The sequence below is a fragment of the Elephantulus edwardii genome, unplaced genomic scaffold, assembly GCF_000299155.1.
Source record: "Elephantulus edwardii isolate Elephantulus edwardi_28Jun2011 unplaced genomic scaffold, EleEdw1.0 scaffold00204, whole genome shotgun sequence".
In the NCBI taxonomy this organism is placed as follows: Eukaryota; Metazoa; Chordata; class Mammalia; order Macroscelidea; family Macroscelididae; genus Elephantulus; species Elephantulus edwardii.
Genome location: NW_006399954.1, coordinates 654,534 through 682,245, shown reverse-complemented (window position 1 = coordinate 682,245; position 27,712 = coordinate 654,534). Strand labels below are relative to the sequence as shown.

General features: G+C 36.6%; 1 protein-coding gene across 1 annotated transcript; it reads left to right on the top strand.

The window, feature by feature from the left end:
- The first annotated feature begins 119 nt into the window (after positions 1-119).
- LOC102877334 (zinc finger protein 568-like) lies at positions 120-21,402 on the top strand. The gene is made up of 2 exons (XM_006897192.1): positions 120-265; positions 21,297-21,402. Exons 1-2 carry the CDS (start codon positions 120-122, stop codon positions 21,400-21,402), a joined length of 252 nt encoding a protein of 83 aa, XP_006897254.1.
- Positions 21,403-27,712: the final 6,310 nt, after the last annotated feature.

Sequence of the window (27,712 nt, the reverse complement as noted above, 5' to 3'; positions counted from 1 at the left end):
TTGTGATCCACACAGTCAAAAGCTTTTGCATAGTCAATGAAGCACAGATAGACATTCTTCTGGTATTCTCTGCTTTCTGCCAAGATCCATCTTACATTAGCTATAATATCTCTAGTACCATGGCTGTGGACTTCACTCTGGAAGAGTGGCAGCAAATGAAACTTGCTCAGAGAAACTTGTACCGCCATGTGATGTTGGAGAACTATAGCAACCTAGTTACAGTAGGCTGTCAGATCACCAAACCAGATGTCATCTTCAAGTTGGAGTAAGAAGAGCCATGAGTCATAGAGAATGAAATGTTTGAGAGACACCATTCAGGTGCCACTCACCCTGTGAACAACAGATAAGAGCCTTATCCTGTCTTGCACCATCTTCATGATCTCCTACATGCTCAAGTCTAGTGTTGCAGTCACTGTGTCATAGTACCCCACGGAAAGACGAGAGAGGGGTCCCCGAGGATGCCATTTGCCAGAGAATTAGTTTTGGTTCCTTGGGTCTGTGGCCCTTGGGCCAAGAAACAAAAATTGTACACTGGTCCTGGAGGACACATTCTCTCTCCTGGGAAGCCATCCACTTGCATCAGCACCAGGCTGCAAACGGAAGACAAGTAGTATTAACCCACAAGAAGTCAATCCTGTAATGGAAGTTTAAGAGGACTTTTTCTCAGGATCTTCCAGGAAAAGAAGCTGTACATGACAATTGTACTTATGAACTTTAAATTGACCTCATACTGACTGCATTATAACAGCATGATATGGTCAGAATCAGAGAAATCTTGATTGCTTGAGACTTAGGACATCACATCAGGGGCTGGTAAATGGGAGACAGGTGTTGAATGTTGTAAGCAAAAGTAGGAAGGATTAGTGGTCGAGTAGGGAAAGGGTGGATTTTAAAAACAAACACAAAACACAAACAAACCCCCCTCCAACCCCAAAATCAACCAAACATATAGCCAGGTGGGCAGCAATATTGAATATTGGTCTTTCTAACTGGTAAATGTCTTTCATCTACTCTTTTCTGTAGAATGCTTTTCTATCAGATACTATTATATATATTTAAAAATTGAGACAGACTAGGAAGAAGGATTGGCCATCCACTTCTGAAATTACAGGCCTTCCAAAACCCTATGTATAATAGAGCACACTTAGATTATCATTTGGACTAACAGACATGGCGATTGAAACTGAGATATCCTTGGTAGTACTTCCCATATGCATTTACCACAAATGTTTCCCTTCTTTGTCCATAGTGCCTGTTGTTGTTGTTTATTGCCTTTGGGTTGAGCACGACTCATAGCGACCCTATGAACAAAATTCGTGATGCCCCTTTACAACTATCGACATTTATCAAAGTCCATAGTTTCCGGAGGTATGTTGTTTGGCCCACTTTTGAAAGATTCTGTTTTAGTATCACCACATCACTGGTGGAGCTCTGTTGGTATAGTTCACTGGGAGTTGTGCTGTTACTGATGAATCTACTTGAAGAATTAGGTGTGTCTGAACTACCAGCAGAAGAAAATCCCAAGAAAAAGTCTAGTACCTTTAGAACTTGGGCAATCATGCCTTATGATAACGGGACAACAATGGGCTGCAATAGAAGGGGTTTTATTGAGTCAAGGAATTGGTACAAATAATTGAGTTTGTTTTGTCTAAGGGACTAAGTTGATGAGTTTTTAATTTCATCTTCTTTAGCCTGATGACAATTAGACAAAGGCTTCCAAAATTGTCTTAGACAAGTATCTTATAACATATATTTATAGAATCCCACAGGGCCTCCAAAAGTAAAAGATTGATAACTTAATTGCAAAACGGGCAAAAGATATGAAAGACTTTTCACAGAGCAAGGCATTTGGATGGCCAACAGGCACATAAAGAAATCACTGGCACTAAGAGAGATGCAAATCAAAATCACAATAAGATACCATCTCAGCCCAGTAACAATGGCAAAGTTTAACATGACAGCAAGCAATATATGTTGGAGAGGATGTAGAGAGATCTGAACTTTCATACGTTGTTGGTGGAATTGTAAAATGGTACAACCACTCTAAAAGTCAGTTTGTAATTTCCTCAAAAAACTGAACATAGAAATTCCATATAACCAGCTATTCCACTGCTAGAAATATACCGAGTAAATTAAAACTGAGACACAGACAGAAATCTGTACATCAATCTTCATAACAACATTATTCACCATTGTAAGAACATTGAAACAGCCCAAGTGTCCAACCACATTCAAATGGATTGAGAAATTGTGGTACATTTACATGATGGAATACAACACAGAACTCAGGAGCAATGATTTCAAATATTACTGTTTAATTTGGGAGGAACTGGAGTACATTATGCTGAGTGAACTAATTCAGTCTCAAAAGGGTAAATATTGCATAAGACCATTATTGTAGATATAAACAACTAGTAAAACATGTATGAGGATCCAAGGTGTGGGTATAGTGGAAGCAGGGGGGGAAATCATAGTGACACACAATTTGCTGGATGGATGGAGGAAGGGGAAAATAAAACGGTAAGGATGAGGTGGGGATCTGGAAAGATAGAGTAATGGTGGGTATAGTTAAATGGTGATTAACTTTATAAATCATAATTAAGGGGAATGATTGCATAAAACACAATATGAATGTAGGATAGTGTGACACACAATATATACTAACTTCATAAGCAAACCAATATATAATAAAAATTAAATCTTTTAAAAAGGGTATCAATGACTTGATTTAATAGTAACACTGATATGTAACATTTACTGAGTTCTTGCTATGCATGAGGCACAGTTCTTCCTGTAGATTGTCCCTTTTATCTTTTATAAATTTTTTGGATCTGGATTTCTTGTCTCTATTTTATATGTAGGGTAACTCTTGTGTCCATAACCCAAGTAGAGGCTGTCTTAGATCATCATTTCTTTAATTTGATAAATTGATTCACAACTTCAGCTTTTTTTCCTTTACCTGAACTTTAAGGGTTTTATTGTTTTTGTTTTTGGGTTTTTTTAATCTTCCTCTCTTAAATTTCATTTAATAGATCTTTTTTCCCCTAGCAATAATACACATTATCAAGCATAGATCAAGTAACAATTTCTGTCTAATAGTTCAGTGACATTGGTTACATACTTCACATGATGTCACCACTCTCACTACAATTACTGATTTTTGTTATTCCTTTGTTATTGGATTAAACATATATATGCTTATACATAAGTGTGTGTGTGTGTGTGTGTGTGTGGTGTGTGTGTATATTTTTTGTTTGTTGTTGTTAGGTATTATTGAGTTGATCTGAAAGTGCTTCAGTTAATTTTTCAACTTCACTGCCATTGAGTTGGCAGGTGCCATCCATATGATTGCTTGTAGATTGAGCCATGGTGGTACATGGGGTTTCACAGACCTCTTCTGGGGAGAAGTATTGTCAAGCATTTATTCCTAGACCACCTTTGGCAGTTCTGTTGAATTCTCTTCACATCACAGCAAAATGCAAGTTTTAACTGACATATGGGCTATGGCTACATTGATCAAAAATAGAACCTGGATTTCTTGCACGAAAGTTGAGAATTCTGCCATGAACTTTTCTTTTCTTGAAATTGCTATTAAACTATCCACAAGAGCGTAAAAATAATTCTACATAAAGAGTCAGACATACTGATTGTGGAAATTCTGTGCAGCATTTAAAGATGTATTAAATCTGTGAAATAAGGAAGGATGGCTATGGAAATAGCTCAGAAATTTATTTAAGACCTTTGGAATAATGATAAACTAAGTGTTACAGAAGAAAATTAGAAAGTCTCATTTTCTACTGGCAATGGAATAATGGAGGTAAATTTATTTGCATTAGTTTTCATTACAGCATCATAGTGGTGAGCTAAGAGATGATTCTCACAATCACTCAAGAGATAGTGACAAAATATAGGAGGAAGCTGACATACATTTGGTTTGAAGGACCATTTTTCTGATCTGAAGAATGGAAATGGTAATACAGGTTTTCTTTTCTCTTCCTTTCTGAGATTAATCCAGAAAGAGTAGACTCTGTGTGTCCTTGGCTGTTAAGACATAGATGTTCAACTTACTTGACCTATTGGGGGCAATGTGTGGGAATGAAAGGAGGTTGTGTTGACTTGAGTTTCTTTTTAAATTTCAACATGAAAATTGTATGCTGCACCATTCCAGAGCTGCTTTCACAATTTCTTCAATGGTACTAGGCTGTTCTTGCACCAAAATGCTCCTCTGACATAATCATAATGACACTAGACTCAAATATAGTGGGGCAGATTAAATGAGATTCCTACTGATGCAGATCTTGTCTGGGCACTAAGACAGAGTAGCAGCCATCAAATAAGGTCCATAATTCTATTGTTGTTTCTGTTGTTGATTGCCGTCGACGTAAGCACAACTCATAGCAACCATATGAACAAAAGACCTGAAACCTTTCTATAACTATCATTTCTCAAAGTTCACAGAGTTTCCAGAGGCATTTTGTTTAGCAAATGGATGCCAATCCTGCTTCCATAATTCTATAACATTCTCGATTATTCTACTAGCCTGATTAGAAGGAAGAGTGAAGCAGTTTTTAACAGCTTACCATCTTCTTTAAATTATTTCTTTTATATTATTGTTATTGTTGTGTACTATTTAGATGCTACAGTGGATTTTCAAAGGCTTTAAATTGCACAGTGGCTGGTGGATTTGAACTGCATACCTTAAGGTTTGCAGAACAATTTCTTACCACTAAGCCACCAGAGCATCCTTTTCATTACATAGCCTAATGGAAAGAGCTGAAACCTAAGTAGTTGGATGGCATTTTATGAAATTATAATTTGCAAATACCTCCACCAGAAACCAGAATGCTAAAAAAAGAGCCCATCCTAAAGAACTCTGATATGTAACTCTGTTTGGATAAAAACCATACATTCAGAAAATAAATTACCCAAATTATAAAATCCCGACAAAGATAGGTTTTTATACAGTTACATATTTTATCTGAGAGCTGTTGCTTAAAGCAAAACTAGGACTCTTTGAGAAACATTTAAAAGACAACTGAATGTGAGTCTCCCCCGTTTCTTTTTCCAGATTGATACATGTGGCCTCCTATACTTGGAATGAAAAGTCCTCAGACAATCCCAATCACATTGTCAGTCAGATAGTATCTCCTGAAAGGGGCTCCTTCACCTTTAAGGATGCATGTACAATAGTGATATGTAAGGAGCTCAAAGACTCAATACCCCTTTTTTCTGCAAAGCAAGGCTGGGTTAGGAAAAAATCAATATGTTGGAAGTAAAGGTCAGACGAGGAAAAGTGACATGAAACAGAACTAAGGGAACAATATCCTTCATGAAGACTGTTTGAAGTTTCCTTTACCCTTGTGCTAGCTTCAGCGCAAATATATTTTATCCTAGAATAGAAGGCAATATTCTTGAGGAAAAGTCACATTTTAAATATTTATCTATTCGAGGGCATCCTTATTGCATCTATTTTGGTCCTATTGACTAATACTAAAAATGAATAGTGTATTAAGTGTATGCTGCCTGTGAATTTGAGTTGCCAGATTGTGTTTTCCTTGTAAGTCATGGGATTCGAACACACATATGCATTTGCCTACTTTTTTGAACAGTTCTCAATTTACTTTTTCAAGTGGGCCAGATGTACCACTATAGTCCTTAAAAGGGTCAGGACCATCTCGTTATTTCCTCACTCTCTATACTTATTGCTTGGGTATAGCTTTAAAGTAGTCCATGAACCCTTTTCACTCTTGCAACACATTTACCCACAATTAACAATCAAGCCATCTTCCCTTCATTCAGTCCTTCATTCTCCCCAGCCTCATTTTCCCTGCCTCTCTCTTGATCTGCCATTGTGCTGAGAGCTGTTTGTGCCATCTCAATCTGCCCCCCTCACCAGTAGCACAAGGATGGGGGAGGAAGAAAGTGCTTGGTATTCAGATGCTGAATAGCAAATTGATCTTGAGTGTCCTTGCTCCCCCAGCTCTCCCCCTTTCTCAGGAAGGACAAGGGGGGTGCTGAAAGCAACCATACATTTTGTTCAGTGCTCTTGAAAACAAGCGTTTCACACCTGAAGCTTTTCACTGCAGCCCAGAAGCACCCCTTCACACCACTTAATTGCCAATTGCTTCAGAGCTCCTTGTAAAAGTCCATTATGTCAGACAGCTTCATGGGTGAGACAAAGTATGTAAAATGAGAGTCCTCCTTCTTCCAGGGCCAATGTGGCATTAAATATCCCCAGATCACTGGTTTTCTTCTTGTTAACAGCCCATGATTGGCTCCAGTTGGCCGTATGCACAGAAGCCATCTAGCATTATTTGAAAATGAAAGATGCAATATCCCTTGTGCTCTTCATCAAAATGAGATAAAAATAAAAGAGATAACCAAGATACCCAGTGAAGAGATCTTCCCACACATTTGCTAAGTAAGCTGAGAGTTGGGGTGGGAAATGGTTAGGAGAGAGAAGGCCCTAGAATAGTGCACCTATAGAAATTGGGTCACCTTCTGTTTCTTCAGTAGGTTGAAAAAAAATGTAAAATGTGTGCAAATTTTCAAAGTGAAGAGGCTCCAGCCTTGAAGTCTAAAGAAATTTACAATAAGATATTCCACAAGAAAAGAATGCTTACCTTGAATACAATGAAACTGAGCATTTATTCATGAGAGAATTGCTTCGAAGTTGCAGCTGCAGAAATTGACTTTAAAGTTATTTGGTGCTTCCCTCCGCCCCTTTTTTGAGACTTTTATCTTCCTCTCATAGTTTTTATCACAATTAGCAACACTACAATCAACTTGATGAATGCTACACCTGGCTCATGAATGACGTATAAATGTGCAGAGAGGAACACAATTTGTATGTACAGCTCTTAGCCCTAATTATGGGCAGTAGAGGAAAGGATGGTGAAACTTCCTCTCACACACTTTGGGCATGTTGACAGGAGGAAACAGTTCTTGGAAAATTTGTTTTGTTTCTATTTTAATCTATTTCTATTTCATTTTCCTCTTCTTTTTTCCACTTATCTTGGGTAAAGTGAAAGGTCAGAGAAAGAGAGAAAGACCCTCGACAAGACGGATTGACACAGTGACTGTCACAAGGGCTAGAGTATATCGGAGATGGTGAGGACTGTACAAGATGACCATAAGGTCACTATGAGTCATAGTCAACTAATGACACCTAACTACATGCGTTTCACAGCTGAGGGCCCCATAATCCAGACTACCAGTGGAGTCTTGGACTCCATTTTTCAGGATTTATTAGTTCAAGGTGCTTCTTTTTTAAGAAACATAATGGATTACTCAACCCACACTGTTGTTCTCTTAGTGTTTTGAAAACTATGTCAGTTAATAAAGGAGTCTGAGAAACATGTAATCATGTTCCCATTACAAGAGTGTGGTGTGTTTGTTGAGATGCACCTCTCTTTCTCTCTGTCAATAGCATTGTCCATTTCCCAGATAGTTTTGAGCTGAGATTCTCTGTTTAAATCCAGATGTTCTCTCACTGGGTATGAGAGAGGACTTGTGAGCTTTGAGGCTCTAACCAAATATTCTAGGTGTCTTGATTCTAATGAAACATACAACAACGCACGGCTTCTATTTGAGGCAGAACCGTTCATTCTAATGATGTGTGGGCAACTTTTTTTATCACATAGAAACTTCCTTTTCCACTGAAACTTGCCAGTGCAAGCTGATTCCTTTGATTTTCTTTCTTGGTCTATACCTCATTGTTGGAGCTTCTACCTGTAAGTACTTGTCCCATCACTTGGGACACTCACTCTAGTGACTGCTAAGACTGTCATTGCTAGATTTTCTCTCCTTCCTAGGATGCTGTTGTTAGACACTATCAAGTTGGTCATGGCTTGTGACCACCTTATATAAAAAATTAGCTGGCCCTTCACCACCTTCACAATCATTGCTAAATTTATTGTTGTAGCCACTGGGTCAATCTCATCACAGTAAACATTTCATTATACCAACCCCGTTTTACATGTGCAGTTACTATGCTGAACTTCTGACTTAAGGGAATTTAAAGGTTTTGGTAATAAAATTAAGTTCTGGAACATATAGTCATATCCAGAGATCCTTAAAAGTTTAGCTCATATGAGAGTTCTCATACCTCATACCCCAAGGAAAGTTCCCCTACTATTGTGTTTTGTCACATTCTATGCATATAAAAATCTACTGTCCAGTGAGTATTTGACCTGTGGAAGATGAAAATAATTCTTTACTCAAGGTGTTTCTATGTTTTTCTTTCCTTATCCTTTTCCTTTTTGTTTACTGCTTTAGGTAACTCATTTTCTCTGTGTCAGTTATCAGTTTCCCCTGTGGTAAACATTTAAACATTCGTAGTCAACAGAACCACTTGTGTTAGATGTTATGTGCCATTGAATTGCCTGCTACTCATAGTGACCCTATGTACAACAGCTCTGAAGCCCCCTCTGTCGTGAGACAGTCTCATTGACTCCAATACACTTTCCACCATTGCCTCAGTTACTGTATCAATCCATCTTATGCAGAGCCTTCCTCTCCTTTGTTGTTCCTCCATCCTTCTGAGCATGATGTACTTTTCCAAGGATTGGTCCCTCGTGACCATGTGTCCAAAGTATGTGAGATGGAGCTTCAAAATCCTAACCTCTAAGGAGAAAATTGTTTTCACTCTCTTTAAGACTGACTTATTTGGGTTGTGTTTTTGTGTTGTTTTGTTTTTGTTTTTCTGGTTTTTTTGGTTGTTATTTTTTTAGTCCGTGGTATGTTCAAAACTCTTCTCCAGCATCACAACTCAAAAGCATCAATTCTTTTTCTGTCATCTCTAGTCATTGTCCTGTTCTCTGAGGCATAGGAAGTAATTGCAAAGCTCATGGCATGGATCAGGTGCACCTTAGTTTCTAGACTGACACTCTAGAGAGATTCCTGACAGCAGATTTTCCCAGAGCAATTCACCTTTTGATTTCCTGACTGCTAGTATTAAGAGTGTTGATTGTGGAGCCTCCCAAGCTGTAATTGTTAACAATACATTTCCACTGAATATTACTATGATTTTTGCCAGTGTGGTTTTCTAGTACACTAACTAGGAAATGGAAAATAATAACAATAGTAATAATAATAATAATAATAATAAATAAGTAAACATTAACAATCTCTCCTCTCCTTTAAAAAAAGTCTATATAAGAGGTGAGTGTGATTAATGACAATCAAGAATTTAGGAAAATTAGTGGCTACAGTCTTTTAACAAGACCCATCTAAGGGTAGAACACCTCAGGATCTTTATTAATTAAACAGCAAAGGACATTCAATCTCACTTGTGATTTATTTTCATAAATAAAACAGTTAATGGATACAACCATACATGTAAGTTGATGTACTATTTATAGCAACTTTCACACAACTACAGAGAATGAGTTGAGTTGCAAAAGTTAAAAACTGCAACAGAGACCATCAAGCATACAGTACTCACTATTTGATCCCTTCCAGAAAAGTTTATTGACTGCTGAAATACAGAAAACAAATTTCAAGGAACCACCTACAATATTTTTTCACATAGAAGAACTTGAAACATTTGCTGAGAAGATGCTCAATTCTAATTTTATAGGTAGTCTTGTTGTGTTGCCTGATCTTTATGTACTGGGAAGAAAGCATTTTGAGATAAGCCATCTAACTTGTATTTACTCAGACTTCAAGTAATTAATGTCTGTTTGCATGTGAGGGTTAGAAGGTCATCATTTAATTTGTAACCTGATTTTGTCCATGCTAATCAAATAGTTGCCACTTTTTGGATGAATGTTCTTTGTTGAAGAAAACCATTTCATACCCCTTAATATTTAGACTCAGCTTTTAGCTTTTTAGAAGTGGAACTTGTGCAGAAGTGAGACCACACATAGACACATAGACAGTTATTTTAATGTGTGCACATTACCTCATTCCACTTCTGGACATTGGTATGGAATTTGGAATTTTATAAACTGCATGCTTTCCAAATGCATTTTCTTCTTCCTTTTGTCTTTGTTTTGTTACATACACTCCAAATTTCTGGCATTTTTAAAAATGAGTGAACAAGTTCTCTGAAGGAGTAGGTTTTGTATAATTGCTTTAACAACAACAAAAAAACCCCCTTTATTATTCCAGAAACAATCCATTTCCCATGGTAGATTCTCCTTTGTCCTCGTCAACACATTCAATACAGCAGCTGCTTTTCCAGCTCTCTCTTACTTGGCACAACTATGCAAACTTCTTTACCACTTACCTGGAAACATTTGTTGACAAAAACAGAGGCAGATTTAATCGAAGTCCTGCCAATACGTCCTTGGTGCCAGATTTGTTACCTAGCATTATTTAGTGCTACTATAGCAAAAGTTTTCTTTCTTCTTGATAGAAAAATTTCTTCATTGGCAGAATCGAGAATCCTGAATCACCTCCCATTGAAGAATGGAGTTTATTCCTCTGGGAAATTGTAAAAGTGATGAAGTGTAAATCTGTCTAAAATTGTTTCAAGCGCTTTTCTCAGTCCTAGGAAATGTTTAAATGTGTTAAGATAATAGCACATATTCACACAGTGTTGCTTTTGAACTAACTTTGGGAATTCCAGATCTTTCAAAGAAATAGTGCTCATTCTGAATTCATTATTCTCTATGAATTATCTCTAATTTCATACCCACTTTCATATATTATCTCATTTCATACTCACCTTAGTGTTTTATTTCATTTAATACTCACCAGCATTTGTTAATTGGTTTCCTAAGACTGTTATAACAAAATACAGGCAACACCTGGGATATGAATAAGATCAGTTCTTAAATGGAATTTGTAGGTAAGTCGAAACAGAGGTTATGAGTCTTATTCAGTTTTACTTTTTTGCAAGCTAATGTATGTAGCCTTTTCCATTATTTGAAAATTTCACATGTAGCAAGTAAAACTGTAATAAAAAAATTTGTGACCAGCAGAGACTGGTTCAAAGTGAGAGCAAATTAAGACAGTGCAGGGCAAATAGGATTTGTAGGTAATTCAGTTCTTTGTAATTTGGAAACGTGCATTAAATGAGATAGTTTAAAACAACTGAAAGAACTCTTACAGCTCTAGAAGAAATAAATCTGAATTCAAGGTATTGGCAGATATACACTTAAGAATCTCAATAAAATAGCCTCCCATGACGTCCCAGCTTGTAGTGACTTCTGGTAAACCTTCACTCCACAGTGGGTTTTCCTTATCAGACGGACTCCTTCCTTGTCTGTTCTGTTTCTTCTCTTCTTTTTGTAAATCACTGGACATATTGGACCAGGATCTAACTTATTCCAGGATGGCCTCATGTATAATCTAATCAATAATATCTTTCAGGCATAGTCACATTTGTAGGTATGAGGGATTAGGTTTTCAACATACTTTTTAGGAGGACACAGTTGAATTCATAACTGTGTTATATAATTTCCTATTCACCTACTGTGTTGTTCTGTACAGTATTCATAATAGACAAGTAGACAGGTATTATAGTCCAAAAGTTATAGAAAAAAGGAATTATAGTCATGTTTGCAGATCATGATGGAACCAAATTTTCCTCCCATTTATGCAAGCCGATGAAAAGACATATGCTGTCCCCTTGAGCCTGGCATGTTCAGGGGGAAAATATACCTTGTGCAAGGGTGCCACTGTAGCATGTTGATATCCCTGCACATATAGTGTTTCACCTAAATCACTTTAGATGCACTCAGTCCACATATCACCAACATTAATAAATGAGAGAACCTTGCAAAATGACCATGAAATGATCTTCCTGGGGCTAAAAGAAGAAAAGCCTTTGATTTGAGAACTGGTAGTAGGATGGAACGAGGACAGGCTCTGCAAGAAAGAACTGATTATAGGCAAAAGTAAAAAGGGATGATGGTGGAGTAAGGAAGCGTGGGTGGGCAGCAACCTTGAATCTACTGGTCATCGTTATAACTGGGCAAATGTCTTTCATGTGCTCTTGTCAGATACTATTATATATATTTAAAGATTGAGACATACTAGGAAGAAGGATTGGCCATCCACTTCTGAAATGGCAGGCCTTGGAAAACCCTATGTACAATAGAGCACACTTAGACTATAGCTTGGACTAGCAGACATAGCAATTGAGACTGAGATCTTAGAAACGGAAATACAGAGAAGAAGGAACAGCTGTAAGTAGACACTATTGATTGGAACGTGGAACGTGAGAAGCTTGAATGTAGGAAAATTGGACATTGTTAAGAAAGAAATGGAAAGCATAAATATTGACATATTGGTATTGGCGAAATGAGATGGCTTGGCATGGGACATTTTGAATCAGCTGATTATATGATTTACTATGCTGGGGGTGAAAAGGTGAGGAAGAATGTGGTTGGTTTCTTAATTAAAAAAGTAATTTCTAGATCCATCCTGAAATACAATGTGGTGAGTGACAGGATAATATCCATACACATACAAGGAAGTTCAGTGAATACCACTATCATTCAAATATATACACCAACAACTAGAGCCAAAGAAGAGGAAGTAGAATATTTCTATGAACTTTTGCAGTCAGAAATTGATCAAACATGCAATCAGGATGCATTGACAATAATGGGCGACTGGAACACAAAAGTTGGGAAAAGGGAAGCAGAATCTATAGCTGGGAAACACGGGCTTGGTGAGAGAAATGAGTCTGGAGATAGAATAATAGAGTTCTGCACATTCAAAGATTTGTTCACTGCAAAAACTTTTATAAGAAACAAACGTAGGCTATACACATGGATTTCACCTGATGGCATGCATAGGAATCTAATCGATTACATTTGTGGAAAGGTTCGGTGGAGAAGCTCAATATCAGCAGTGAAAACCAGGCTAGGTGCTGATTGTGGGACAGACCACCAACTACTCGTATGTAACTTCAAGCTGTAGTTGCGGAAAATTGAATCAAGTCCAAGGGAACCAAAATTTGATCGTAAGCCTATCCTACTAAAATTTCAAAACCATATCAGGAACAGGTTTGAGGCCTTGAGCACCAATGAGCATAGACCAAATTAGTTCTGGGAGGATATCAAGAAAATCATCATGAAGAATGCAAAAGATCATTACAAAGGCTGAAAAAGAAGAAAAGACCAAGATGGATGTCAGGTGAGACTCTGAATATTGTATTAAAACGCCAAGAAGCCAAAGCTAAAGGAAGACATCAAGAAATCAAAGAGCTAAACAGAAAATTTCAAAAGGCAAAGCAAGATACTATAATGAAATGTGCAGAGAGCTGGAGTCAGAAAATCAAAAGGGCCGAACTCGCTCAGCATTTCTTAAGCTGAAGGAGCTGAAAAACAAATTCAAGACCCGGGTCGCAATACTTAAGGATACTTTGGGTAGAATGTTAAATGATCCAGGAAGTATCAAGAGAAGATGGAAGGAATACACAGAGTCACTGTATCAGAAGGAATTGGCTGACACAGAAGAATGTCATGAAATGACATATGAGCAAGAGCCTATGGTGATGAAGGAAGAAGGTCAAATTTCTCTGAAGGAATTGGCAAAAAACAAGGCTCCAGGAGTTGATGGCATACCAACTGACATATTTCAACAAACTGCCCTGGATGTGCTAAGTTGTGCCAAGAAATCTGGAGGACAGCCGACTGACTAGAAAAGATCAATATTTGTTCCCATTCCAAAGAAAGGTGACCCAGTGGAGTGCAGAAATTATTGAACAATATCATTAATATCACATGCAAGCAAGATTCTGTTGAAAATTATCCAAAAATGATTGGAGCAATATGTCAGTAGAGAACTGTCAGATGTCCAGGCTATTATAGCTAATGTTAGATGGATCTTGGCAGAAAGCAAAGAATACCAGAAGAATGTCTATCTGTGCTTCATTGACTATGAAAGGCTTTTGACTGTATGGATCACAATGAGCTATGGCTGACTCTGAGAAGAATGGGAATCACAGAACATTTGATTGTGAAAACTATATTTGGACTAAGAGGCAGTCATCAGAACAGAGAATGGAGACACTACATGGTTCAAAATCAAGAAGGGGGTCTGTCAGTGATGTATTCTGTCTACGTACCTTTTTAATCTGTATGCAGAACAGACCATCTGAGACGCTGGGCTGTACGAGGAGGAATGTGGCATCAGGATTGGTGGAAGAGTCATCAACAACCTGCGTTATGCAGATGACACAACCCTGCTTGCTGAAACTGAGGAGGACCTGAAGTGCCTGCTGCAGAAGGTCAAGGACTGCAGCCTCCTATATGGATTGAAGCTCAACATCAAGAAAAGAAAGATTCTCACCGCTGGGCCAATGGCAGCATCAGTATGGATTGTGAAGAGATTGAGGTAGTTAACAATTTTTGTTTACTTGGTTCCACAGTCAACACTCTTGGTAACAGCAGCCATGAAATCAAGAGGCGAATTGCATTGGGAAAGTAAGCTGTGATGGACCTCTCCAGAGTACGGAAGACCAACGACATCAGGCTGGACATTAAGGTGCACCTGATCCGGGCTATAGTCTTCGCAATTAGGTGCTATGCATCAGACAGTTGAACAGTGAATAGGGATGATAGAGAATTGGTGCTTTTGAGCTGTGGTGCTGGAGAAGAGTATTGAGTATACCATGGACTGCTAGGAGAACAAACAGGTTTGTCCTGGAGAAGGTGAAGTCGGAATGTTCCTTGGAATCAAGGGTTCCGAAACTTCATCTGACGTACTTTGGGCATGTTGCAAGGAGACACTTGGTCCTTGGAGAGGTTGCTATGAGTCGCAAGCAACTCGATGGCACATAACAACAACAACAACAACTTTGTACTTAGTGAGTTTTGGTCTTTGAAGTAAATGATGGCATTTAAATGAAAGAAATACGTATTAATTTGTGTTTAACTTTTGATGTCATACAAAACTCCAAAGGTACCATTATCACAATAATAATAATTATGCACTCATAGTAGCTGGTGGATTTGAACCTCCAGAGAGGTGGTTAGCAGTGCAGCTCCTTCTGTACTTTGCCACCAAACTTCCTTTGGTAATGAGAGTATCCAGCACTACCAGTCATTGCTTTCTTTCTTCAGTTCTCTCTCCTTTGGCTTAAGTATTCAGAATCCACCATTTACACTGTGGATGGAGTGACAGATCAAAAGAGGATTCTGTCTATATCCTTTTGAATTGAAATTTATTCAACGGCTCCTATTGACAGGTTATCTTCTTACTTCAACATACTTCATGACTCGGATTCTCTTCATTAAACTTACCTTAGTGTACCTCTCCTGAGATACAGGTGAGCCCATCAAAGATAGTAGGCTTGCATTCCCAGCACACAAATTATTGCTGACTACCAGTGTTGAGTAATTCTCAATTCATTGTCATCTAGTTGAACCCACCAACATGTTTTCAGAGGCTGTGAATTGCACAGGAGAAAACCACACATCTTTCTCCCATGAGCTGTTAGTGGATTTGAACTGCCAGGGAGGAGTCAGTTCTGGGTTAGCACCCCAACTCTCTACAGAGTAAGCTATAAGAGCTCTTCGTGGTTTAATAAATAGTTGAATACATGAGTATGCTTACAATCAAAGGCTTACATGTTTTTTTCAAACTTCATTTAAATCTGGCACAAAAATGAGCTATTTCAACGTTATTTGCCACAGAGACTATTCATTCACCTATTATTTCCCAAAACTGTACATAAGTTAGCGTTCTGTTAGAATTAAAACACATATCATTGCTCATATCCTACTGACTCACTCTTCTCAAACATGAACGATGGGCACTTTCAGAGTACCAAGGTAAATTAATTTGAGGTCTGATTTTGAAAATGAATTGTCTCTTTATTATATAAACTCAAGGGAAAGGCTGTGTTATTGTTGTGTTTTGTTGCTGGAAGTGTACTTATCTCAGTTCTGTAAATATTAAGTTAAGGCAGCTGATTGATAGGGCTTCTCAGTGAGGGTAGAGAATAACTTTACAAAACTTTGTTTAACTGGCTTAAATTTGAGCATTGCCTGCTTTTCACATAGAAATCTACAAAGCTGTTTCTATAAAGTTGTTTGTAACAGGCCTCAACAGATCTAATAGCGAAAGAATCTGTTGATGAGAAACTTCTGCCTTAGGGCCCAATAAAGATCCCATAGAAAGTTCCACACTTTCTGTAGTGCAGCCCTAGGCAGACTCACCCTGCTAACCATTATCATGTAGAAATCAGTGAAGCATTTGCCCTTAGTTTCTTCATAAGCTTTTCATAGACCTTGTGTTCTTAGGAGAACCAACTGCACTGTCTGCTTGTTGGAAACAGCATAAAGGCCATGGAAGAAAGTTATGTTACACTTTCACTGTCTTTGAACCTGATACTTTGGGTCTTTATGGAAGTAAATAATGAAACCCAGGGGGTTGACATGTCAATTGAAACCTCAGAGGCTATACATCTTTACAAGAGGACACTGTCCGTGCTGTTTCCAAGAAGCGAATCACATATTTGAGCCTCTCTTCATTGAATCAGTAGCTTGATATGTTACACTATTGTGGAAGTAAACACAGAAAATGTCAAAAGGGGGCTATAGTCATTATGAAACTGCTCAAAGTCACACAATAGTGTAATTAAGAAATGTGAAAAGAAAAGGCTTTAATACATTTACAGTTTCTCTGATTTGAGTAGAAGAATTTTTTTAAAACATTTTAAATTGTCATCTTAGTCAAAGTTTACAGAAAGGTTAAGTTTTTATTCTTACATTTTCCTTTCTTCTCTTCCCCCAGTTCACTTCGTAGTGCAAGTCTTGATCCAGACTCTTAATAACTATACATATAATATCTAATCACACTTTCCTTTTAGAAAGTACTTGCTTCAATTATTTTGTTATTGTTGTTGTTGTGTACCAAAGAATTGGAACTGACTCATAGCTGACTCTTCAACCGGCTTCATAAGCAGTTAATCACACTGGAAGAAATTACCCATCACCCATCATTCTCTCGTGGATTTGAACTGGTGGATTTGAACTATGTAATTTCTGTAATGATATTTAAATGGAACAAACTCATACATTCTTCCAATAGTTTCTCCATTCTCATGTCAAATTATGTTTGTTGCCTATTAAGAAGAGTAACAAGGTCAGTAAGTACTGGGGGAAAAGAATGCAGGCAAATCTTCAATGATTGCTGAATTTAACAGATTGACATTCAGGATGCAAACTTTCTCACTCAAATGGGGCATTAAGATGGAAAGAGGAACAAAATGAGGAATCACCAGTGAAGAAAAACAAAGAGAAGAGTTAAGAGGCCTGAGTTGATTTCTGACACCTTTTGAAGCAGCCCCATATTTTCACTACCTTGTCCTTCTCTCTAATGATGTGTATTCTACTCCTCAATTCCCATGGTAGGGGAAAAATATATAATTTTAATGTGAGCTGAGGCATGTGGTGTTTATGGGGAAAGATGTATGTGTGTGGGTGTGCGCTTAACTACTCCGGAGGGATCTCAAGTATGATTCAAATTTCAGAAAGCTTTCCTACTTCTGAATATCAAGAGACCAAAACAGTAAAGTAGATGAATCCACTTACAAGCCAAGAAAAGCACCATGGCATTTTCAGATCATAAAACAGGATTAATATATTTTTTTCTGTAAATTGTTTTAGAAAGACTTGGCATTCCCTGAGCAGATGATCTAGTTTCTTCTTAAATTGGCAATTGCCTTTTAAAGACTAAATGAATCAAGCACATTTTGAGTATAAACAAAGGCAAACAAATGGATATATTTTTAAATCTGACCTCACATTCTTCAAAGTCAAACTGAATGGTACTGAGTTTCATATGCTATGGTAAAAAGAATCAAAGGTTATGTAAATTCATGTTTACAATTTAATGTTGAGTATCTTTCAATGTAGAATATATATAACATTCTAAATATTCTAGTCATTTGCTGTTTATTTTTTTTTTTCAATTTCTGATGAACCTAAGAAAATATAGGTTTTTCATTTGCTAATAAATTAGAGTGCAAAATAGCTGTAGGGTCAGTAACTTTATAAATCCAGCTCCATGATGACTCGTGACCACTGAGGAGTGGAGATGAGCAAGTTGACAGGACAGAAAGGAGAGGAACTATCAAACGATAAGATTCTCATCCTGTGCAAAGTAACCACATCAGTTCCTGATTTTGCTGTTGATAAAGTGAGTAAGAATTCCCTCCACTCCTGCTGTTTGAAACAGAAATCCCTGGGGTAGCATACAGGCTTACAATGACTCTAACATCTTGATGAAAGTTGCTTCATAAGTTTTGGCACTTGTACTTTTTTCCTAGTCCAGTGATTTAGGTAATTAACTTGGTTTAGAGCAGGTGTGATCTCATTGCCAAATTGTTTTCTTGAGAGTAAACCTGCCTCGGGCTTTCTAGCAAATGCTTTGAAATTTCTGAACGAATTCAATTAGATTTGAACTAATGTAAATATATCTTTCTTTGGTGTAGAATTATCGATCATACATATCATTCAAGATCTTCCAAAATTTTGTAATTTTACTATAAAATTAGCCACTGTAATTTACAAATTTTTGATAAACCATAAGTTTTATGAAGGTAAGATCCAACTGGTTTTACTATCTATGTTTGAGCCCTCAGGCACAGTATCTGTGACACAAGTATTGACTCAGAATTTGTTCAATCCTGAATACATGTTCTTGCTTCTGCTGAAATTTATACATGGGCGATAATTTTTTAAAAGAGATGGAATGCGGTAGCAGAAAGAAAAGGAAAAGGCTGACAACTTCTGTTTGACTACTCCGCTTGTTTGGTTTGCTAACCACTTAACTCATCTTTTTAGTGACATTGACTTGAATCCCACTTGTAGCAACTCCATGTGACAGGAGAACCAACTTAAATGGTTTCCTAGGCTGTCATTTTCATGGGAGCAAATCACCAAATCTTTTTATCTCTATAAGGACTGCTGGTGAGTTCAAAGTGCTATCTTGCTGCTTAGAAGCTGAGAGCTGAGTCACTAAGCCACTCCTTGTGTGCTGGTGAGTCAGAACTCACCCATGGTTGACCCTCCAGTGGGTTTTTGGAGGCAGTTAATTGCATTGTCATCCTAGAGGAGCAATCTCTTCTGATTTAAAGACTTCACCTGTTTTGACACTCATCCAGATCTTCTAAAGGTTATCTGTTTTTCTTGAGCCCAACTGACTTAGTTTATAAAAACAACTGGAAGAGGGTTTTTCAAAATTGGTATTACAGCCTACCCAAATCAACATTCAAAACTTACCATGATAGTACTCAACAGGTAAACTGTGTTATTTTAATCATGACCCCCTCATCTCCAAATTAGCAATCCTGTGGTACCACTGTGGGCCTTTCACTACCATGCTCAGAATTGCCAGTTGTTCAGTATAAATAAAAATCTAAGTTCTTAAGCTGCATTTCATGATTCTTTACACTCTGAGTATGATCTATCATTCAAAGCCAGAGAATGAACAAGTGTCCAGGACTTGAACTGAGTCTGTGGTCCATATCTATCCTTCCCAGCTTACTATATTTTGTTTTGTTACTTTTACACTTTTGTATACACGTGTTATCTTCCTGCACTCAGTTGCTAGTCACTAAAATGGAAAGACATTAATGTGTGTCTTTGTATATATTACAGAGCCAAGTGAAATTCCCTACAATATTCAAGAATTTTTTTTAATAATAAGGAAGACAGTTTTCCATAATCCAAATTTCCCACAAGGAATGAGTCGTGTTGCTGATCCAAGAACAAGGAGTCTGAGTCCTCCAGTTGCTCCATGGGAGAAAGACAGACAATCTCTTCCATAGGTTCCAACTCAATGGCTCATTTAAATAAAACGTCCCCACAATTTAAAGTTTTAAAGATGTAGAAGTTAAACAGTTGTTGTGCTAGAAATCATACTAGATTATTTAAAAGTCCCTAAATACTGCTTTGAATTAGATATTAATACCAATCTTGTTTTAAGATTAAAGAAATTAACACCAAGAAAACTTAAATAACGTTAAGTGCTACAAAACTAGAAAGAATCAGAACTCAAATTACGTGTATTACAGCCCACAGTACTCTTGTTCATAAGTACTAGGCTAAACCAATTTCTTTGGCCCCTTTCACTAGACTCTTAAATGCTCCACGTCACATTTGTCCTATCATCACACCCAAGGATAGGATTATGTACTTAAAAGACAAATGATTTTTTAATATGAACCTTCTCCTATCAACATTTCTAGTTACCATTTTAGACCACTTTTAGAACCCATTCACAGCTGGTGCTCCATCAAGTTTTCCAAGGAACTGCTGGTAGACTTGAGCAACCTGCTTTTGACTTGACACCACAACTCTTTACTCATTAGGCCCCCAGAGTTCCATACACACAGATACATACACTTATATATAGCTACATGTATGCATGCATATGTGTGTATGAGAAAGAGAAAAAGAAAATTAGCTCTCTGAAATATTGGTTGTGATTGATCAGATTCCAAAGCAATCCAACTTGACAAACTAGAATTGTCTCATAGGGCTTTCTAGGCTGTAATCTTTAAGGGAGCAGCATCCCAAATATTTATCCTCTGAAGCCATTGAATGAGGTCAAATTATCCACATCTCGATGACAGTCTAGTGCTTAACCATTGCACTACCAAGGAGAAGCCCTTGGTGTTTGTTCCCTCTTTTTCTCTCTCCCATCCATCTCACTTTCTCTAAGAAGTTCTGGTGCCATAGAGTGTAACATACTGGGTGAGTGTATCCTCCTGTGAAGATCTACAGCCTTGGGAACCCATTGGAAAGTTGCTATGAGTTGCAACTAACTGATACCAAGAATAGAACTAACCACAAATGGGAGACTTTAGCATGAAACCACAACAAAAAGACATACAGGAAAGAACACAGCTGAAGTCCAGTAGAGTCAAGAAGAAGAATCAGTCAAGCGAAGCAGGAGACTGGGTAGTGAAAGGTCTTTCCTAAGTCTCTTCTCTCTCCTAAGAGAAGAAATGCATGTAGATGAATTCCTTCAAGTCTTGTGAATGGTTCAAGGAAAAGGAATAAAACTCCTATAATGGAATCCATGTTTGTGAAGCACAACCCACCAGATCAGAAGTTGGCTTCAGAGTTTTCCTGGCCTATCTCCATAACAGAAATAGGCACCAACTGCTGTTTTCATAAATACATCAGCCAGAGATATAGGAGTAGGACTCCAAATTTTAATACAAAGAAAAGAAATTAATTCAATGAAGTGGAATTGTTGGTTTGTTCAATGAGTATAACTCTCTGTGAAAGACTTAGCTATAATTGTTTGAAGGAGAAACTACTTTTTCTGTTATCTTATCAGTTTCTCTGATTTAATGGTCCTTTTTTCCAATTGCTTAGCTGCCAATACCCTGATTATGCAGTTGCCCTTATAACTGCAAATGGATACAATTTTCCCTTTGCAGTAGAACCATACAAATGTGGCTTTGAATTTGAAACCAAATGAGTTGATGGAAAGACAAGTACTCATTGTTGATAAGGCTCATATGAAGTATTTCAAATTTTAGTAGGGAAAAAGAGTAAACTTTGGGAAATTGTAAGTGGGGGAAAATGTATAGAAAATATAGGTTAATGGAAAATATACAGTGGCCAACAATTTATGTTAACCCTAAATTGTACCAATTCAATCCCCAGAGATGGGAAAATATTGGTAAACATGAAATGTGCATTGTAGCTTTCAGCTCAATTTTGAATATATTATACTGTGCATTTTATTAAAATACCAAAGTTCCTAAAGTATGTTGGCAAGAAATCTCCATGTTTACTAACCTAATTATTTTCTTTTTTTTTTTTTCCTTAACTCTGGTGCTCCATTTCCCTAATTATTTTCTTAATTACAAATGACTCTTAGGTGATAGAATTATAATGTAGCAAAGTAAATTAAAGGCCACAAAACAAAAAAGACAGATATATGAACTTATTTTATTCTAAAACCATCTTAGCTTGAGTCATGTGTCACCAAATCACATGCTATGCAAAAGCAAACCCAAACCCACCATGATCATATTGGTACTGATTCCTAGCCATCTGTGGGATAGAATACAACTACCCTGTGGAGTTTCCAAGGCTCCAAATTCCCACGGAAACTCACCCTTCATTGTCTTTCTTCCAAGGACTAGCTTCTGGGATCAAATCACTGGACTTTGGGTTTGTATTTGAATGCTTTCTGCTTCCCACCACCAGGGATTCTCTGACTGTGAGCAGGTTCCTTTAACTCCTTGGAATTTTAAAAAGCCCAGAAGGTGTGCACAAAAATATTATATCTTTAGGAATTATATTCAGAGTTAAATATGCTATGTATCAAGGCAAAGGTTAGTTAAAATGTTAGCAAAAATTATGTTGCTCATATTTCTTCCTTACATACTAGCTGCTCGAGAGGAGAAGGATGGGCAACCTTCTTTTAGGCTGATTAACTGCCTCTGAAAAACCCAACCTAGGATCAGCAATGGGGTGGTTATGACTAGATGGTACACTACCACCATCACCACAACATGGCATAAAGTTCTTTTTAACTTAATCTGAATGTTTGCGCTCTGAACACCATCTATTCTTTCTTCCTCAGTTTTTTCCCCCATTTTTCTTTTTCAAGCTAGCACATGATGATCTTGGTTAAGCTTTTTGACTCACAGAGGTGATGATGTAAAGAAGGACCTTCCTCCAGAAAGTTTATGGTGAAGGAAGTGGAGTTGATATTAGTATGTAATATTGCTTTCAGAACCACAAATCTTCATGCTGGTCACATATCCAGGCCCCATGTGTGGGTTCTAATGTGAATTTTTGTTGTGAGTTCCTGGGGCTGTGATGGGTCTCAGAGCCTCCTGCTCTCTCCTGGTGCTAACCCCAACACTCTTTCCCCTCCACCCCCACGACATGCATCCTTCTGTTCACTGGATTTTGATGTAGTAATACCACTTGAGTAAAATTTAAAGTTACACTAAGATTTTCTTAGCCAGAGCAATGTCAATAAACTTGAGTATTCAAATTAATGGCTGACTTCCTCTACTATAAAGTATTTTTTTTCTTTCAATACAAATTCTAAAAGAAAAAATTCAAGCTATGTGCAATTAACCTCATTTGAGATTTTTTTTCTTGTATGACATTAACATATTGAGGAGAACCCCCAACCAATTTTTATTAAAGCAAGAAACAAAATTTTGTGATTTAAATATAATGCACCTGGGAAAATATCCACGGAAACTATTTCATATTTTATTTATGTTTTGCTTATAAAACTAGAAAGGGTGAGTCGTACTCTTCATGCTTTGTTTTCATTCACTTTTTTCCCCTCTCCTTTCTTTCTTCAAATTGCCAAATGTGGCTGTTGCTGCTTGGAGTTGCTCAACTCTTCTAACCTAGCCAAGACTCCCGAGGGTTGAAGAGAGCTTCCTAAAGCTCTGAAGGAGAAAACTTAATCAGCTAAGCAATAATTTCTCCTGTGATGGAAAAAAGGAAGCCAGGGTGAATGGTAAGGCAGCTGTAGACCACCAAAAAAGTCAACTGGAGTTGGAAAGAGGTAGATTTTTAAAAAGAAAAGAAAAGAAATGCTTCGAAGACAGAGCTTTAAAGGAAAAACGCATCAGAAAAGAGTTCTGAAGTGTTAGAATACTGCATTGGCTAATAACTTTAAATAGTCCATTGAGTCTTCGGGAATTTTTTTGTTCTTCTTCAAGAATAATCTGCTTACATCGTTAAGACCTCAGCTAAGCTCAGTAACACAAATTACCAGATGTTGTATCCCCTAGTTTTTCCATCAAAAGACCAACCACCAAGCTTGTTGAAAGAAAAAGGTCATTGTCCCTCCCTGGCAATAAAACTATTTTTTTGCAACTCCCAGCAAATGGAATGAGAATACCTTTCAGCTGTAGATGGAACCTATCTCCGCTCCTTCGCTCCTTCCAAGTCTTCTGTTTGGCTTTGTTATTTTCTAATAATGCACTCATGTGTAAGCTAATAATGTGAACAGAGGGAAAATGAAGGGACTTAAAAAAAAAAAAGAGGAAAAAAGCTGAATGAATTAGGGCAATTGAGGTCGCTCTGTTTCATTTTTGCTGGAAGGATTTTAGCCCTAGTTTTTACCTTATCGCTTATTACACAATTTATGATAAAATGAGATGTGATCTCGCTCTTATTGTTGTGCTTTAGACTATTGAACGTGCATATGTAGAATTCATTTCAGATTTAAACACTATCTTAATTATGAACTGAATAAAATGGACAACCTATCAGGTTCTCTAAATTGCATTCTAACAAACAATTTAAGTTTTTATCACATTTTTTACCGATGGCATATTAGGTATAATAAGTTTCAGTGAATATTATTTTTATTCAGTACCTTAACTGTGAAAAAGCATTTTACATGTGATAACTAATGATTGTAGCTGGTTTTTTAACAAGTTTAAAAACTTTAACTACACGTGTTAGAGTATAATATTTTTCATGACGGCCTGCATAATTAACTTTAAGAAAATGTAAAAATTTGCTATCACAAAAAATGTTATATCTTTTCAAAGTGCAAACCAAACAAATGTATATGTAATGTTCTATTTTCTTAATAAAGTAACAAAAAATGTTATTGTCTTTAGAACCCCTGTACAGAAATCTTTCCACAAAAAACTTGTTACAAGTTGGAAATATTTTTTAACAAGAGTTTTAATTGTGATTAAACGCCAAATTTATCAAATGTAATTTAAAAGGTGTGCGATTATCTTAAAAAATAAGTCTTGGGCTTAGTTTTACTTGCTATACATATGATGCAAATTATTTTAATGAAAAAAATATGTGTTTGATTAAACTTGTAATTTAATTTTACATTTGTTTCAATCCTCAAAGTATATTCTGCGTTAGCTTAACAGCACAGGTCCTCATCTTCAGGAGTCTCTACTCTCAACTTCAGGGCACCTAACAACAAAAGCAGAAGCACTTTTTGAAAGTATTGATTTATGTTAAAAGTTTATTTCCCAACATGAAACAACAACCAAGATTAGAAAAACTGGTCGTAGAAATTTGATACAACATGTAATTTTGGAATACGTGTATATCTTAGTCCACATAGCATCTATTATAGTATTTCTAGCTTAAAATAATTTGATTCTATTTTTACATGTCAAATAAATAACTTTTTCATGAAACATAAGGGAAAGCAAAATAATTAAAACTTTAATGTTAATTATTTGTTAATGTGTTAAGTTTCTGAAAATGCCTCATCTTACTAGATCTTGCTATCAATAACAAACTACTTTGTATATTAGTCAAAGAAAGGATATACATATATAAAGTTCCACTGTAGCATCTAAAAACTAAACCTGGCTGACAGTTCCTTTGACTCAGAGCCTGATGCTTCCTGAAATTTCTAGCCAGGCCATTGATAAAGCTGGTGTCTCACACTATCTGGTCCCAGGCACCCTGCTGTCCACCAATGTCATTTTACAGATACTTTTCCCCCTAAACATTTAAAATGAAAGTAAAGTAATTTCTCTCACTCTTCTGCTTTTACTTTAAGCGAGGAGTTGTCCACTACACACACAAATATAATTTTTAGTCATTTTTCCCATTTAAATGATTTGCTATCACACTTACTCCATCTTTTATCTCTAAAATAGTTTCAACCCTGTTAATGTGTACATGTACTTTTTTCTTATCAGCCTCTCAGCAGCATTTGTGATTCATAGCAGCCATCAAAGTGATAATAAACTCATTCACAATACTAACAAACACAGAGCTCCCAGTTATTTACGAGGCAAATTCACTGCAAGGCTGGGCTGTGGAACAGGGGAGAATCAAGATAGTGTTGATTGATAAATTGACAGGTTAATTTACAAGTGGATAATAGGAGTTAGACCCAGAGGGAAAAAGGGAAGGTCTAGATTCTAGTTTGGTTGCACTGCCATCTGTCTTATGCCCAGAAATCTGCAGGAGTTCAGCCATCAGGATCAAATCCATACACATTCCTCATAACTTAAAGACAAAGACCCCATTTACTGCTGTTTGATGGGCTTGTTGCCTTAGTTCTTCACACAACTGACCCTCAATATGTCAAAAACAGTGTCACGTCTCAGTGCATATTCTAAGTACCACTTAGAACATGGTTTAGAATTAAATTATTCTGTCGGTTTCACAAAATCAACAACAGACAAAATTGTTTTTGAGACTATCTTTCACAAATATTAATTGTTGTATGATTGTTGATTGAAAGACATTCTTTCTCTTTTCAGAAGCCTCAAGGATGTCCTTGTCCTAAGGTGTGCATGGTTTGCCCAAACAAACACCTTGCCTTTTTCTATCCTTGGTATTTAAATGCTTCCTGCCTAGCAATTTGCAAGTAAGGCAAAAACAAGTCACAGTAATCTTACATTGAGCATTTGTATCATAAATATTTCCCTAGAGTTTTGCTTTTACACATTTGGAATAGATTTCAGAATTCTTTAAAGAAAGTTTATAAGGTAGTGTTAAAATTAAGATATTAAATTTGTTTATTTTTGCCTTCCAGGCTCTCATGCTACTGATTTTCTAGGGAAAGTCTCTTAAACAGTCTTGTGTGTGTGTGTGTGTGTGTGTGTGTGTGTCTTGTAGGTTTACTATTTTGTAAAATTTCATCATATATGGTCACAAAGCGCCCTTTTACTGGGCTAATTCTGATATTAGGTACCAAATTTGTAATTCTATGCCATTTTGGAAAGGGTTTAATCTGTGATTTTTACAATTAGCTGGTTGGAGACCATTAGCAGCAGTGCGGCTGGGCCCTGCACCTCTGAGTTGCTAGTACCTACAATCATGGAAGCTCGATTTCTAAGGTCATGGCCTAAAACCATATCTTTCTATACCGCCACAAGTGTAGGTGAATATCAGTCTCAGGGTACAAAGTTTATTTACTATTTAGCTAATGTTAAAACTTGGTAGATGTGAGCAAATGCTGGAAGAATTTGACATTTTTGCAAAAGAAATCAAATAAGGCACCAAAGACCATCTCTGCTCAGCTTCTGTAATTAATTTTTAAAATACCAACGATAATATTTTTAAACGGATTTCTCTAATTAATCAAAATGTTAAAATAAGCTATTAAAATTATGAGTCTAGATGAATATGATGATTAAATTCAGGAATAATCTGTCCTAGAAAGGATGTCAGAAAAAAATATAAATAAATAGCTTGTATGCATGGAATTTTATGGAGCCACAAGATTAAATATTCTTTTAAAAACATCTTTTGGAAACAAATGAATTTATGTATGAATTGTGGGTTAAATAGCTTTTACTGTTTTATTTAAAAGTAGATAATCTTCTTTAAAATTTTGTTGGCAAGTTGTATAGTTTTTAAAAAATATAAAAATCTCATAAAATTATCCTGTATTATATTAAAGTAGTTCTTTTTCTTTCTATTGTAATTGGATAAATTAAAAGAATAATTTTGTTCAAAATGATGCTTGATTATAAACTATATAAGCTACAGAGTAAATCTGAATTCTATCTTCTGTCCAAGATGAAGGTGTTTTGTTTTCTGATGACAATTTCAATTTTACATTTGACAGTATTTTTATTTACTTAGTAGTAAATAATTGGTTAAATTAGAAAAAAAATGGATAACTGGTTTATGAAAGCATGTACTTTAGGCCATATTTCTTTGGAAATGCCATTAAAAGAAAAATATGTTCAAAACTGAGCCTATTAGTCTTCTCTCATCCCTACATACTCCAGGTGCAAATACATTATAATTTTAGACTGACAGTCACAGATACATTACACTTCTATAAGTTAAAATAT